Source organism: Sorex fumeus, unplaced genomic scaffold (assembly GCF_029834395.1).
Source record: "Sorex fumeus unplaced genomic scaffold, SorFum_2.1 ptg000044l, whole genome shotgun sequence".
Classification (NCBI taxonomy): Eukaryota; Metazoa; Chordata; class Mammalia; order Eulipotyphla; family Soricidae; genus Sorex; species Sorex fumeus.
Window position 1 is genome coordinate 8,040,578 of NW_026606101.1, and position 15,148 is coordinate 8,055,725.

General features: G+C 39.5%; 1 protein-coding gene across 9 annotated transcripts in view; it reads right to left on the reverse strand.

The window, feature by feature from the left end:
• RALGAPB (Ral GTPase activating protein non-catalytic subunit beta) overlaps positions 1-15,148 on the reverse strand; it is a 98,803-nt gene that overhangs the window by 51,501 nt on the left and 32,154 nt on the right. For 5 of the 9 annotated variants that reach the window (XM_056121891.1, XM_056121889.1, XM_056121893.1 and 2 more), the window contains exons 6-11: positions 11,739-11,870; positions 6,167-6,345; positions 4,971-5,119; positions 4,467-4,683; positions 1,781-1,816; positions 388-589 (exon numbers count right to left, since the gene is read on the reverse strand). In XM_056121891.1, coding sequence (XP_055977866.1) covers positions 388-589; positions 1,781-1,816; positions 4,467-4,683; positions 4,971-5,119; positions 6,167-6,345; positions 11,739-11,870 — 915 coding nt within the window. The remainder of the gene's footprint in view (positions 1-387; positions 590-1,780; positions 1,817-4,466; positions 4,684-4,970; positions 5,120-6,166; positions 6,346-11,738; positions 11,871-15,148) is intronic. The other 4 variants (XM_056121896.1, XM_056121898.1, XM_056121895.1 and 1 more) reach the window with 1 other exon arrangement.

The following is a 15,148-nucleotide window of genomic DNA, read 5'->3' on the forward strand; positions in this document are numbered from 1 at the left end:
CCTACATATTTCCTATAAATAACAGGTCATTGTTGCTTAGTTTCCTGGAGGCAGTACTTACAGATAATATTACCATTTTAGTAGTTCTCCCCACAGTGGCTAACACAGTGCTCAAATTTGAAGGGAGGAAAAAAATTAGTGTAAGCCTTCCAAATCCCTCCACATATATAGAAGTAAAACTAAGCATAAAGAATGTTCTAAAATAAAAGTCTTTACCAAATCTGCTGACGCAAGTAAAAATGGAAAAAATTTCAATTACTTACAAGGCATTTGCAGGTATATTTCAGATCAACATATACTTAACAATTCAGCCTACCAAGCAATGCTTTAATAGTTTCACTATCAAAACTCTATAAAGTGGCAGAATAAACAAAAAAGTTCTAAGACCTGGATAAATAAGCTGGCAGAATCTCTTCTCCAGTCTTCTTGCTACAAAAAATCCTACAAAGTGTCCCACAAGCCTCAGCTCTTCCTGCTTCATAGTTATCAGGAAATTCACTTGCATCAAACATAGGATTGGAAACCATGGTGTCTGTGGACATTTGGGACCCTTTCCGTCGAAACTCCATGCTAGCTTGTGTTGTGATGGCTGGGGAGAGAAAAGGAGGGTTTTATTATATTTGTCTATTTGTAAATAGGCTCATGGGACCCTGGACACAAAGATCAAATGTTGGTATCATTAGAGTTACTTGAATCCAATAATGCTTTTGTTTAGCAACTATGTCTTAATTTTTTTAAAAAGGGCTCTCTGAAAATGGATTACATAAAATGTAAAATTTACAGTGATAAAATTAAACAGATTCTACAAAAAAGCATTTCCAACTGAATTTTTGATCAACAGAGTACACTTGTATATATCTGTATCTAAGCACAGATATATGATTTAAAAAATTCGGCTTTTCTATTGTTTTTTCCTCCCACTATAGCATGAGCTTAAACATGAAGAAAAATAGCTGAGGCAATTCACACATTACCCAAAAAGGACATCATAACTGAATGGGCCATCCCATACCAGTTTGTATACTTTAGGGAAGGGCAAGGTAACAATGAGAAATAGGTAAGGAGGAAGAAAAACCTTTCCCACCCCCCACCCAACTCCAAAACACACACCAAAGAATGCTCAACCAAGCAGAATGAGAATGAATTTTAACAACCACAGACAGCAGCTAACTTGAGGTTGATAAATGAGAAAATTGGATTGGTAAGAAAGATTATCGTTGTCATTCATTGTCACTGAAACAGAAGCCCTTCGAGAGTTGCTTTTATTTTTAACAAAAGATTTCCTAGTGTACTGAAAATCACTCTGAAATCTTTTATCACTCAACATAAATGTTTAAATTATTTTGTAATAATAGGTTTAATAGGATGCAGAGTCAAGCATAAATCTTTATGCAACTTCCCATGAGCCATTTTTAGTCCTGAATAAGCTATCCAGCAATAATACATTTGAAAAACACTACATGCAGAATGCATACAAATCAAACACTAAATCTGTATAAAAGCTTAAAGCTTTAAAAAAAAAAAAAAAGAGCCAAAACACAGTTAGTGCAAAGTCCTGAAATTCATGACATGACCAGACTAGTGTACAGAAATAATGGGACTGATTCAGGCAGATTAATTTGCTTTTGCCAACAATCTTCCCCATTCAAAACACAGAAAAGTATTTTTCTTCCCAAGTGCAAAAACTACAAGAGACAATGACAATCAAATTTTTTAATGGAATTATGAAAAAAATAAAAACATGACTGCAATTAAGGAAAAGCTTCTGGTTCCTACTTACAAGATTTATAAGAAAGAAGAATTTGGATAAAAGATGCTGCAAGATAATAGAAATAAATGGAAACAAATCAAAGGACAGCAATAATAATAAAATACTTTTAAAGATGGTGAAATTTTACAACAAGAAAGCTTTATAGCTTTTTAAAAGTTAGGCTAAAGCTTTATGATATCACAAGCTATTTCAAAAAAACATAAGAAATTGTGCATTCAGATTAAAAATTATGGTTTCTGTATCATGCAAAAACAATGAACAAAGATATTACATTACTACAAAGAATTGAGGCTTTCAACTGCCCATAACGTGCATTAAAATTTCAGTTCATTAACCCTTCCCAGCTCAATGTTACTTTCACAAAACACAGTGTATTGTCACTAAATCTAAAAGTTAACCAGTTCACAGAAGCAAACATTTTAAGTTAAAGGTGAACTACATGGCAGAATTCCTTGATGGCAGCCAGTACTCGGAAAACTAACGGTGTTAATATTCCAAAACCTCCCACCACTTGCAAGAGCATTACCCAACTCTAAAACATTTAACTATTTGGGTATTTCCTATCCCCAGTAATGTTACAGCCCTTCTCATTTCTGAACACAAAGGGTTTCCATCCATTCATCACTAAGGAAAATGTTGGTGTATTAAAGAATCTTGCCCACCAAGATTTAAATCCTGAGATTACTTGTTTATTTGTTTTGTATGTTTGGGGGCCACACCCAGCTGTGCTCAGGGGTTACTCCTGGTTTGCATTCAGGAATCACTCCTGGCAGTGCTCAGGGGCCCATATGGGGTGCTGGAGACTGAACCCGGGTGGCCTCGTGCAAGGCAAGTGCTTGACCTGCTGTGCTCTCTCTTAGCCTTGAATTCTGGTTACGATCTTTTGGCATGAGATAAATAAAGCTGTAAGGCAGCTCACACCTTAGAGTGAGAAGATCTGTAAATTCCCTTTAAGCAAGCCCACCAAGAAGACAGCAGGTTGAACTAGTCTGAATTCATGACTTTAGTTCTGTCAACAGCTTGATATTCAAGTTATAATATAAAATTTTCAACTTAATAGTAATAAATTAAAACATAAAAACTCATTCTAAAAAAAGTAATACAAATTAATAAATATAAGCATGGTTGAGAAAACTCAAAATATAAGGCACATGAACATAAATATAATCCAAACTTTTTTTAAATTTTCATTTAGTCATCATGCATACATTTACTTATCCTTAAGTGCACTAGTTTCAAATTTGTAAATAAAATATAATGTGTAGATGTAAAACTATGAACCTAAATTTGAACAAAAGAAATCCCTAAATTAAAACTATGCAATCTCAAATTATAATCATGAAAATATCTATATTTTTAAATTATTTTTTAAAATTTAGAACACCTTTTATGTGTGTATATAATAACCAAGAACTAATTTTTTTTTTGGACCACAACCATAGTGCTCAGGATTTACTCCTGGGTCTGTGTTCAGGGATCATTCTCGGCAGGGCTCAGGGGACCATATTCAATGCCAGGGATCAAAGCCAGGTTGGTGGCATGCAAGGCAAGTGCCTTTCCTACTGTACCATCTCTCTGCCTTACAGGCACTAAGCAAGTTTTTTCCTTAATCAGCATTCTCCCAAGAGCTTTAATTAAGCTTCGTTTTACTTCACCTATTTCCAACCACAGTGGAAAAGTGTTTTCTCACCAAACAACCAATACACTCATTAATACATAGAACACAGTGCCTGGGATATAGAATTGCAACTCAATACATGTTAGCCATAATTATTATTCAGCTCTTATAAAAACATGTCTTAAGTTTTCACTAATTCTGCACCACCTCAGTCTTCCAACCTGCAGCCTATGGTTTTACTTTCAAACACAAGAGACAGTAAAATGACAAAAATAAATCAGATTTCATTAGTGCTTCATTTCTATAATAAAATCTTATTTAAAATACCCTAGTTGCATTAATAATTCTGTATCAGTCTTAGTTAGATATAGAATAAATACTATTTTTTAATGTCCCCCTTAAAATAAAGTTCTCTAGACTAAGACCCATAATCTAGGTTTTAAATAATTCAAAATTTTCTATGAAGCAAAAATTTTTCTGGTATATTTATATGTATTAATGAATGAATGGTTATAAAAATCTAAGAAAACACTTCTTGTGAATAATTTCTTGATCAAATACTTAATTTTTCTATCAGTATTACTATTATTTTTTTGCTTTTTGGGTCACACCCAGAGATGCTCAGGGGTTACTCCCGGCTCTGCATTCAGGAATCACTCCTAGCAGTGCTTGGGGGACCATATGGAATGCCGGAGAACGAACCCAGGTTGGCCACGTGCAAGGCAAACTACCCGCTGTGCTATTACTCTGGCTCCTATATCATATTATTATCCTGGCTGACATGAAGGGAACTTCCAGGTCACCTACTGAAAGGAATTTGATTCAACAAAAAAATAGCTAATCTGAAGCATTTAATAAACCAGATAAAGTCAAACCTCATAGAACACACATAAAAAAAGGACAAGCAGAAAAACTTCCAAAATTCTGTTATGTCAGCTGGAAGGGGTTAAGCACAAGACATTGGTGTTCAGAGACAGAGAGCTTTTTAAAATACATATTAATCTTGCAGGTAGGAAAGAGGAAGAAAGGAAAAAAGGAAAGAAAAAAATGATAACATATTTCTTGAGCAATATTTACCAGTCATGCTGCTGTCTCTGTTTATCCCATTATGGAGTTTACAGTGAACAAATGCTGCATCAAATAACCATGATCCAAAGAGATTCAAGATGCTGTTAACCTTTGGTCTCCGGGGGGCAGGCAGTGGCCGGGGTTCTGAACTAGTCTGATTTGGACTTGACAGAGGAGAGGTGGAAGATGTCTGATGCTGAACTTTGGAGGCATGAGCAGTGCTAACCTATTAGGAGAAAATAAGAACATGTCACACTTAGAAAGTCTGAGAGAACAGGAGAGTTTTTTAAGAGGATGGCCACAGGGAGGTAACTCCGAGGACTAGAGTACATGTCTTATAAACTGGTGCCCTGAGTCTGAGCCCCAGCATACATGGTCCCCTGAGCCTGCCTCCCTCCCTAAACACCACCAGTTATGGCCCCAAATCCCACCCCCAAATAGTCATAAGTAAAAATGGATGGCAGATTAAAAAGTCAACTTCATATTGCACAAATAATAGCGGCGAAAACTTACTGTGCTTGTCTTCATGGTGGCCTTATTCACAGTAACCGCCCGGTGCCTCCGGTTATGTGGGGGGGTTGTATTGACTGCAGTGCTCTGAGGCATACTTAGTCTATTCACAGGCGTTGGAGGGGCACTATCTGATCGGGGTCTAGAAATGCCTTTTTAAAAATACAAATGAAATTATTTTCATAGTTAAAATGAGAGCAGAAAACGTTCAAGCATTGTTCATAATACGACTACAGCAGAGACTGCTAGTTGCCTCCGAGTATCTAGTCAACATTTCTTTTGGGTTATAAAACACAAATTTTAGCTGATCATAGCTATAAAGAAAAAATAACTATATTTTCAAGTCTTCTACAGCTAGACAAAGCCATGTTCCGAAGAGAATGGTAACTGGCCGAATTATCTAAGAAATTTCCCCCAAAAGGCTCAATCAGACTCTCCGTGCTTCCTAATCCTGAACAGGCTAGCTGGAACTCATTTAACTCTCATGGACCCATGAGACAGTCACAAGTTATGAAGAGTCACAAAATTAAAGGGTCTTGGGCCTGTGACAATATGGAACTGCAATAGCAGTTGTTTAATTCTGGGTTTATCATGTGAAAATTAATTATGTTTAAAACACTGGTAATTTTGGAAGTTATGGGGCCACCAAGCTAAAACTAATTATATCAACTATGTAATATATAACAAGTACACATAGTAAAAGTTGTAGAAAACAAGATATTAAATACTGTTGCTTTCAATAGTTACACAATCCTGACCTTTTATATCCCTAGATGTAAAAAGTTTGAAACTGCTTACAGAAAGTATAATTTTGCTAATAATTCAGAGAAGGTAGCACTGTACTCCCATTGTATTAATCACATTTGCAAAATTATGTACTTAAAAATCAATGCATCTTAATCTGCATTTTTTTTAAGTTACAAATGAGAATGACCACCTTTCTCTTTTTAAAGCATTTATTCTTTTCCTTCATCTGTTTATCTACCAGGCAATTGTCTTTTTTTAGCAATGTTTAAGATATAAAAGACAACAAAAGCCATCTAAGATATTACCTATGTTGCAAATAATTCTTCGTCTGTTATTTGTAATCAATTTGTTCATCCTTTTCTTACGGCTCTCCAAAATAGATTCTAAGATTAAACACTAGATTTATCTACATGCAGCTCCTCAAACATCTACCAACATAACATAAAATTCACCTAAAAATGCATCCACCAGACAGCTGATTCCACGCATGGCACGAAAAAATATTTGAGGCAGATGTTTAAGGCAGGGATACTGATTCAATTCTTGAGGCATTCCGCTCACATTCAAAAACTGTTCCTGAAATTTGGGAGTAGAGCTTATAATAGCTGGATTACTCAAATCCACCGGATTACTATCAAGAGAGAGAGAAAGAATTATACATTTAGAAGTCTCTAGTAATAAACAGATGTCCTCTCACAGGATTGTCTGTGCCCATTTCTTTGATTCAGAGAGGAGACTGGTATGTATTTAACAGATTAGGGGACACAAACAACATTTTTCTCGGAAGACTTGCACTTGTCTGTCTACAGAAAGGTACTTATTCAGAAAATGAAAATAAAAGGAGACTGCAGTTTTTATACTTTGGCAGGAAGACTCTCACTGTTCTCAGGGTACCCCAACGTCATACCCAGCAATAAGGGCACAGCTATAGAACTCGGAGGGTCCCATGCTTGGACCATACTGCCTGGCCACAACAGTACTGGGGGACAGGTGGCCACAAAGGGTGGTGCTGGGAGGGAATCACAGGGTGTTGGGGATTAATCTCAAGATCTCCTTCACACCAGGAATGTGCTCCAGTCCTCTGAACTTGCTCCCCAATCCCTGAAAGTTTTCCTTTTTAAAGAGTATACATGGATATTTTTCTAATTTGTTATCAACTAAGCAACAAAATTGTAACATTGTAAGTAAATCAACCAACAGTAAACCAACAAGAAATTGGGAAAAAAATATTTCATTTTTATTTTTTAAATATAGTCCCTTGGGGCTGGAGCAATAGTACAACAGGTAGGGCGTTTTCCTTGCACACGGCCGACCCGGGTTCGATTCCCAGCATCCCATGTGGTCCCCTGAGCACCGCTAGGAGTAATTCCTGAGAGAAGAGCCAAGAATAACCCCTGAGCATGGCCGGGTGTGACCCAAAAAGCAAAAATAAATAAAGTCCCTATTTATGAAAATAGGGACTAGGATGTGTAAGTACTAAGTCATACATTTCAAAACCAATTATTTGGACTTGCGTTATCTTTTTATGTGCCATTTTAAACACTTCCATAAAAAATATCTACATTTTCACATGAAATGGTCTATTTAGTTATCCATTAAATTACCTCTCCAATTCAAAATGATACAGATAATTAACCTATTGTACCTGAGAAGAATTTCCACTAGATACACGAAGTAGGCTAGAGGAAAGAAAAGAAAAAGCAGTGCTTTACAAATGCTCTGCCCTTTGAAACCTCTTTTCCCTCCATGGAATCACTTCTTTATTCGAAGCGACAGCAAATGTGGATAGGGACGTAATATGTGGAATCTGGCGTCTGTATGGCTCATTATAACAATAGGACTGCAGTTCATCTTGTGGCTAATGAAGATAAAAACTAAGAGCAATGCCTGAAGTTGCGGTAGGTTGTTCGTTCAGAAATTAGAAAACAGGTTGATAGGCTTTCTGTGAGGTTTTGGTAGGGGGCCACACTTGGTGTAGCCCCTGACTTGATGTAGTCCTGGGGCTACTCCTGGCTCTTGCTCAGGGCCTCACTCTGGCAGTGCTTGGGGTTGGACCAAGCAAGGCTGGAGATTTCCTATTTTCTCTTCTCTATCCACTACACAGACACAAAGGTTCTTACTTACAAAGCTCTGGCCCTACTAAAGCCATTTTCTGAAGATGGCAGAGCCTTTGTCAATCTATGTCCCTGAGGCATTCTGTTAAGTGGACCCCAGACTTGACCACAGTTACACTCTACTAAACCACCATGATTTTCAAGTCATTAGCTAAAACAAATGATACTCTCCACCATAATAAATTATCTAAACTCCAAAAGATTGCAGCTCCTTTGCTTATAACTGCCAAACTGATCCAAAAATTCATCTGAAATATAAAACAGGCAAGGGTTTTGGTTTAGGGCAGAGAGATAGTACAGAGGGTACGGTGCTGACTTCCACAGTGGATCTGGGTTCAGTCCCTAGCACCACATATGGTCCCCCATGCCCCGCCAGGAATGATCCCTGAGGACAGAGCCAAGAGTAAGCCCTGAGCACTGCTGAACGTGGCCCAAAAAAACAATAAACAAACTTTTTAAATAATACAATAGCAATAGGAAACTTTAAAAAAATTTTTTTTTTGTTTAAATAGCTTAAGAAGTGTGGAGTTCATGCCCAATTCAATCAGCTTAATCAATGGCTGAATAAAAACCAGTACTCCTACATTATTAAAAATAAATAAATAAAATAGTCTAAGAAGTGGGAAAAGAAGAAAGAGCAGTTAGCCTACCAAATAAAACATCCATATAATTAAAATGAATATAATTTATGAATTTTGACTAGGTAGTTCAGCAGCAGAGCACTTGCCTTGCATGTGTAAAAGACCTAGGTTCGATTCCCTAGCACACCCCCCACTTCAAGACCCAGCCCCTGGGAATTGAAAATGTGACTCCCAAGGTGCCTCTCAGCTCACCAACAATTCTTTGGTGCAAGAACACAGAGCCTGGGGCTGGAGCGATAGCACAGAGGGTAGGGCGTTTGCCTTGCACGCAGCCAACATGGCCGACCCAGGTTCGACTCCCAGCATCCCATATGGTCCCCGAGCACCGCCAGGAGTAATTCCTGAGTGCATGAGCCAGGAGTAACCCCTGAGCATTGCCGGGTGTGACCCAAAAAGAAAAAAAAAAAAAAAAAAAGAACACAGAGCCTGCAACCTCTGACCTCGGCCCCTCTTTAACCTGCAGAGCTCCCAGAGTTCGCAAGCCTGAGGCCTGTGGGGACAAGGGAAGCCTGCCTACTCCCTGTTTTCAATAAAGCTGTTGAGCAAGCAAAAAAAGTATGAATCTCATACAAGAATAAATGAAGAGGGGCCAGAGAGACAGTACTGCAGGTAGGGCATGCCTGGCATGCAGCTAATCTGGATTCGATCCCCAGCAACCCATAAGGTCCCCGAGCACCTCAGCATGGTTCCCCAAAACAAAAAAACAGACACAAAAAAAGAATGAAGAGATTAATAGATAACAAGCAACCCAAAGACAAAATCTGGTATAAATAGAAACTTAAAACCACAAAGAAAATAAAGTCAGAAGAAATCACAGGTAAATATGTATCCAATCACCCACAGAAAGAACGTTCTTTGTGGGTGTGTAAATGTGTAAGCATCATGGATAAAACCCAGGGCATCTTACATGTTCAAAGCTACATCCCTGGCATCGACTTTCTAAGTTTTGTTTTGGGTTTTGAGCCACAACCAGCAGTGTTCAGGGCTTACTTCTAGCTCTGCGTCTGGGGACCACTCCTAGTGGGGGCTAGGCGACCATGAGGCATCGAATCTGGGTCAGCCACGTAAAAGGTAAGTACCCTAACTGCTTTATTACTGCTCCAGCCTCAATACTTTCTAATTTTATTTTATTTATTTATTTTGCTTTTGGGGTCACAAACGGTGATGAACACGGGTTACTCCTGGCTCTGCACTCAGGAATTACCCCTAGTGGTGCTCGGGATCATATGGGATGCGGGGAATCGAACCTAGGTCAGCCAAGTGCAAGGCAAACACCCTATCCACTGTGCTATTGCTCCAGCCCCAATACATTCTAATTTTAAAGAAAGGAAATATTACCAAAAAAAAATTTTTTTTTTCCTTTAAGTATCTAAGCTCAGGGCCAGAGATACAGTACAGAGATAGATTAAGGCACTTCCCTTGCATATAGCTGACTCTGGTTTAATTCCAGGCACCACATTTGATCCTCTGAGCACCATGGCCCAAACTCTCTCACACCCCAACAAACAAAAATGAAATCACTAAAAAAGGGCACAAACTACAAAAACTTCAAAAATGCTTAACATCCCTAACTTATAAAAAGGTTGTCAAGAGATACTGAGAACCACTAGTACATAGATAGGAAAATGAGACTTGTCAAACCAGAAGAGGATATACAAGGAAAAGTTCAGAGCAATGACATGCAGGTAGAAGACAGCTTAAAAAAATGGCTGAGTACAGAGCCAGGAGCCCCCAGCACTGCCAGGAATATTCCCAAAACCAAAAAGGGTGTGGGGGAAAGACTACAGTAAGTATGCAAAAGAAAAAGAACACAGTTTGGGGCTAACAGGAAGGCAGGAAGTAATGAAACGGCATTAAATAGAATTACCATTAAGGAAAACAGTAAGATGTAACAATTTATTCTGTGAAATATTAGGGCGTAACCCTTAGTGAAAGGAACCACCAGGCCACACCTGGCAGTGTCAAAGCACCCAGATCCGAAAAGCAGCTCTCATGCGAGGCATATGCTCCACTGCTTAATGCCCTATCCTTGGCCCCAATCTCAGTAAAATAACAAACAAAGCTACTAGAGGACAGGGCCTGAGTGTCAGGCTGACCAGCCAGTTTTGACCTGAGAGAAGAGCAAGAGAGTCGCCAGTAACCTCAGAATATGACAAACTTCTAGCAGACATGCTCTTCCAGGCTGCAGCTTCCAGAGAACAAATGCTGCATCTACCACAATGAACAAATGCCTGACCAGTGTCGATAAGAGCAGCTGACCTTGCATAAGGCCCATCTTGTTTCAATCCCCTGTATCTTGTGGTCCACAAAGCACCACCATGAGGTGTGACTCACCTCTCCAAAAAGAAAAAAAAAGAATCACACAAAACAACAAGAGTGATTTAGAATAGGGAGGGGCCAGTGATGTAACCAAATGACAGAGCACACAGTTCCCAAATAAGGCTCTGGATTTGATACCTGGCATCCCCTCAAGAAACAGCAAGTGGGACCAGAGAAATAGTTTGCCTTGTATAAGTCTGACCTGAGCTTTATCCCCGAGAATATGGCCCCCTGAGAAAACCAGCAGTGATTCCTGATTGCAGCGCTGGGCGCAGGCCCTGGGCACTGATGACAGTGTGGTGCCAAAAACAAAACCAGAAAAAAAAAAAAGCATGTAAGGATAGCAATAACACAGTGGCAGGGCGTTTGCCTTGCACGCGGCCGACATGGCCAACCCAAGTTCAATTCCTCCGCCCCCCCTCGGAGAGCCCGGCAAGTTACCGAGAGTATCTGGCCCCCATGGCAAAGCCTGGCAAGCTACCCATGACGTATTCAATATGCCAAACACAGTAACAACAAATCTCACAATGGAGATGTTACTGGGCCCGCACGAGCAAACTGATGAACAACGGGAGGACAGTGACAGTGACAAGGATAGCCATACAGAGCTGGGTCAGGGAGTAGAAGGCAAATGGCATAATGTGTATTAACACTCTACAATCTGGCTCCACTGACAAGTGTTTTAGCAGCCATACATGAGTTAAAAGCATGGTTTCTGCCTAGGACACTTACCAGATAAAGAGCACATGGCAGTCTAAAATAGGGCCAGAGAGATAATAGAGCACATACGGTGCTTGCCTCCACAGAGCCGACCCAGATTCAACCCCTGGCCACATGTGGTCCCTCAAGCCTGCCAGGAACAATCTCCAAATGCAGAGCCAGCAATAAGCCTCGTGCACCACCAGGTGTGGCACCCCCCCCAAAAAAACAAATAAATAAAATGACCGTACCTTAACATATGTAAAAAGCGAAACCATGTTTGTGCGACACACTCATTATCCATTTCAGGGGGGATCAAACTGGCATCTTCATCAGGAACTTTAAATGGAGGAAATGAAGGACCATATGTAAAGCGCAGCAACCTAGAAAATAAGAAATACACACCAGTAAGCTCATTTCTAAAAGTGTGTTTAACTATAAAATATGATAAAACAGGTAAAAAAAATGCCTTACTGAAATGACTGACCAATGATAACCACTACTTATAATATACATGAATTGAAACTGCAAAATACTTCCTAATTATTTGAAATATTTCAATTTTGAGTGGGGAGATAGCTCAGGAGCTGGAGTGCAAGTCTGACATGCTTGAGAGTTCAATCTCAACACAACATAGTTCTGCAAGAATAGCATATATAATATTTAATACTATATATTTAAAATTCGGTGTAATCTTTACTTGTATGTAATATAGTTATATATTACATGACATGATATAGCTATACATTAATAATAACACATAGGAGCTGGAGCAATAGCACAGCAGGGAAGGCGTTTGCCTTGCACGCGGCCGACCCGGATTCAATTCCCAGCATCCCATATGGTCCCCCGAGCACCGCCAGGAGTAATTCCTGAGTGCAAAGCCAGGAATAACCCCTGAGCATCACCAGGTGAGACCCAAAAAGAAAAAAAAAATAATAATAACACATAAAACTATATATTAATTTTTAATTATAGTTGTTAATTTAGGTCACGAAAATTATACAATCATAATATGCAATTATACATATACAACGATGAATTTAGTCATAATTTGGGGGTTTCCTTGGGTCACACTCAGTGGTATTCAGGAATTATTTCTGGCTCAGCACTCAGGGAACCTGGAGGTGCTAGGGATCAATCCTGGGCCCCCCAGATGCAGCATATGTGCTCCAGCCCACTGAACTATCTGCCCCATTACAAACTCAACACAGTGAGCTATAATGTATTCAAAATGCTAACTACCACAGAACTTTACATGAAGTTCAGATTCATGGTAAACCCCAAAAGTAATTCAACAGTTCAACTAAAAATATTCTAAACATAATCAAACTGTTTAAAGCCCTTCAACTGAGGAACAGCTTAACAGAGCAGCCAAAATACAGACAAAGGTGCATAAAGATTCATATCAAGGGATGGACAGCACAGAGGGCTGACTGCATGATTTACATTAAGAATTCTTAAGTTCAATCTGTGGCACTGAAAGGTTCACCAAGTACAGCACAATAGCCCCAAAGCACTATCAGGTGTGGTAACCCCCAAATAAAAGATTTATATAGGATTTTTTTAAAGTAAAAATACTGGGAGCAATACAATATCGAAACTAGTAGATCATAGAATTAATTACATTTCCCTTATATAATAAAACCCAACAACCATTCAAATTACACTCTCAGGCCAGAGAGATGGTACAGGAGGAAAGGCCTTACATGCAGCTGACCAGGCTCAAAACCCCAGAACCACATACGAACCCCCAAGCACCACTAGGAGTCACTCCAGATAATCACTACTAGATAAGGCCACCCCCATCACTTCCCCAAAAGTGTCACAAGACATACGTTAGAATGAAAAAAAAAGCAGTAATGCTATATAAAATCTCAAATTTATTTTACTTTTTTTGGCTTGGAGGCCACACCCAGCTATTCTCAGAGGACAAAAAACATATGTGGTGCCAGGGACCAACCTTGGGTTGGGTCAGCAACATTCAAGAAAGCCATTTGCCTGCAGTACTACTTCTCCAGTTCCTCAAACTGATACTGTTTCAGAGATGTACTAAATGGGAAACAAAACCCCTCTGCTCTAGATCTAACTACCCACTGACAGGAAATACAGAAGGGGAACATAACTAAGTAGAACATAATTAGAAAAATCCAGAATAAGAAACACTGAAAAGTCAAACAGTCCAGTTTCAACAATTACAAGAATTACAAATGAGGGGCTGGAGCAACAGTACAGTGAGTAGGGCATTGCCTTGCACATGGTCAACCCAGGTTCAACCCCCAGTGCCCCATATGGTCACCTGAGTTCCACCAGGCATGATCTCCAAGCGCAGAGCAAGGAGCACGCCCTCAGCACCCAACCAGTGGGTATGCCCCCACCTCTCCAAAAAAGATTTACAAATGAACACATGGGAAATTGAAGTATTTTTGTTTTATTGTTTTTGTTTTTATTCTGGGGCCATGCTGTGCTATGCACAGGGATTATTCCTGACGCGGCACTGAGGATTACTCCTGGCTGGTACGGGGAACTATATGGGGTGTTGGAGATAAAACCCCGGTCAGTCACCAGCAAGGCAAATACTCTACTTGATATACTATTGCTCTGGCACCTGGGAAACTAAAGTATAAAATAGATGTGGGCTAGAGATGTGACTCCGTGATAAGAGCCCTTGCTTTGCATGTATGAGAGCCTGGGTTCAATCCCCTATCCCTCAAAAATATTAAAAATAAAGTAAAAAACAAATGCACATTAATTAAGAGCAATATTTTAACCTTGTTTGTTTTCTGATTCAATGGTTGTCCCATGTAAAAAGAAAAATAAGTGGAAAAATTTTTAAAAATCAAACTGGGACTGGAACGATAGAACAGCAGGTAGGGAGTTTGCCTTGCATGCGACGGACCCAGGTTCAATTCCTAGCATTCCATATGGTCCCCTAAGCACCGCATGGAGTAATTCCTGAGTGCACGAGCCAGAAGTAACCTCTGTGCATCGCTGGGTGTGACCCAAAAAGGAAAATAAAATAAAATAAAATAAAACTGATGATCATGCTTCAAAAATAACCCTCATCATGGGGACCAGAGCAATAGTACAGCTGGGCAGATGTACGTGGCTGACCTTGTATGGGGCTGACCCAGGTTCGATCCCTGGCATCCCACATGTTCCCCTAAGCATTGCCAGAAGTAAATCATGAGTGCAGAGCCAGGAGTAACTCCGGAGCATTGGTGGGTGTGATGCAAAAAATAACTAACTTTTGGAGTTAGTTAATAAAATATGTAGATTTGAAGTGAAAAATTAAGTCTGACAAAGCCTGACAGTCTGCCTCTCCAAGATACCTGTTTATTCTTAAAGGTTTCATTTTACTTCGGGTCAAATCCCACGATGCTCAGGGGTCATTCCTGGCTCTGCACTCAGGAATTACCCCTGATGGTGCTCAGGGGCCGATATGGGGTGACAGGAATCAAACCCAGGTCAGTTACGTACAAGGCAAGCATTCTACATGTGGTACCCTCCTTGACCCCTATTCTTAAAAGTTTTAGATTATTAAACAGATACTTGTCAAACAGTGGAATCAATTTTTAAAAGTAACTCAATTATATCTGAGAGTATAATAGAGATAAGTTTTATATACATATGAATCCCAGAAAGGCCACAACTACAGAAA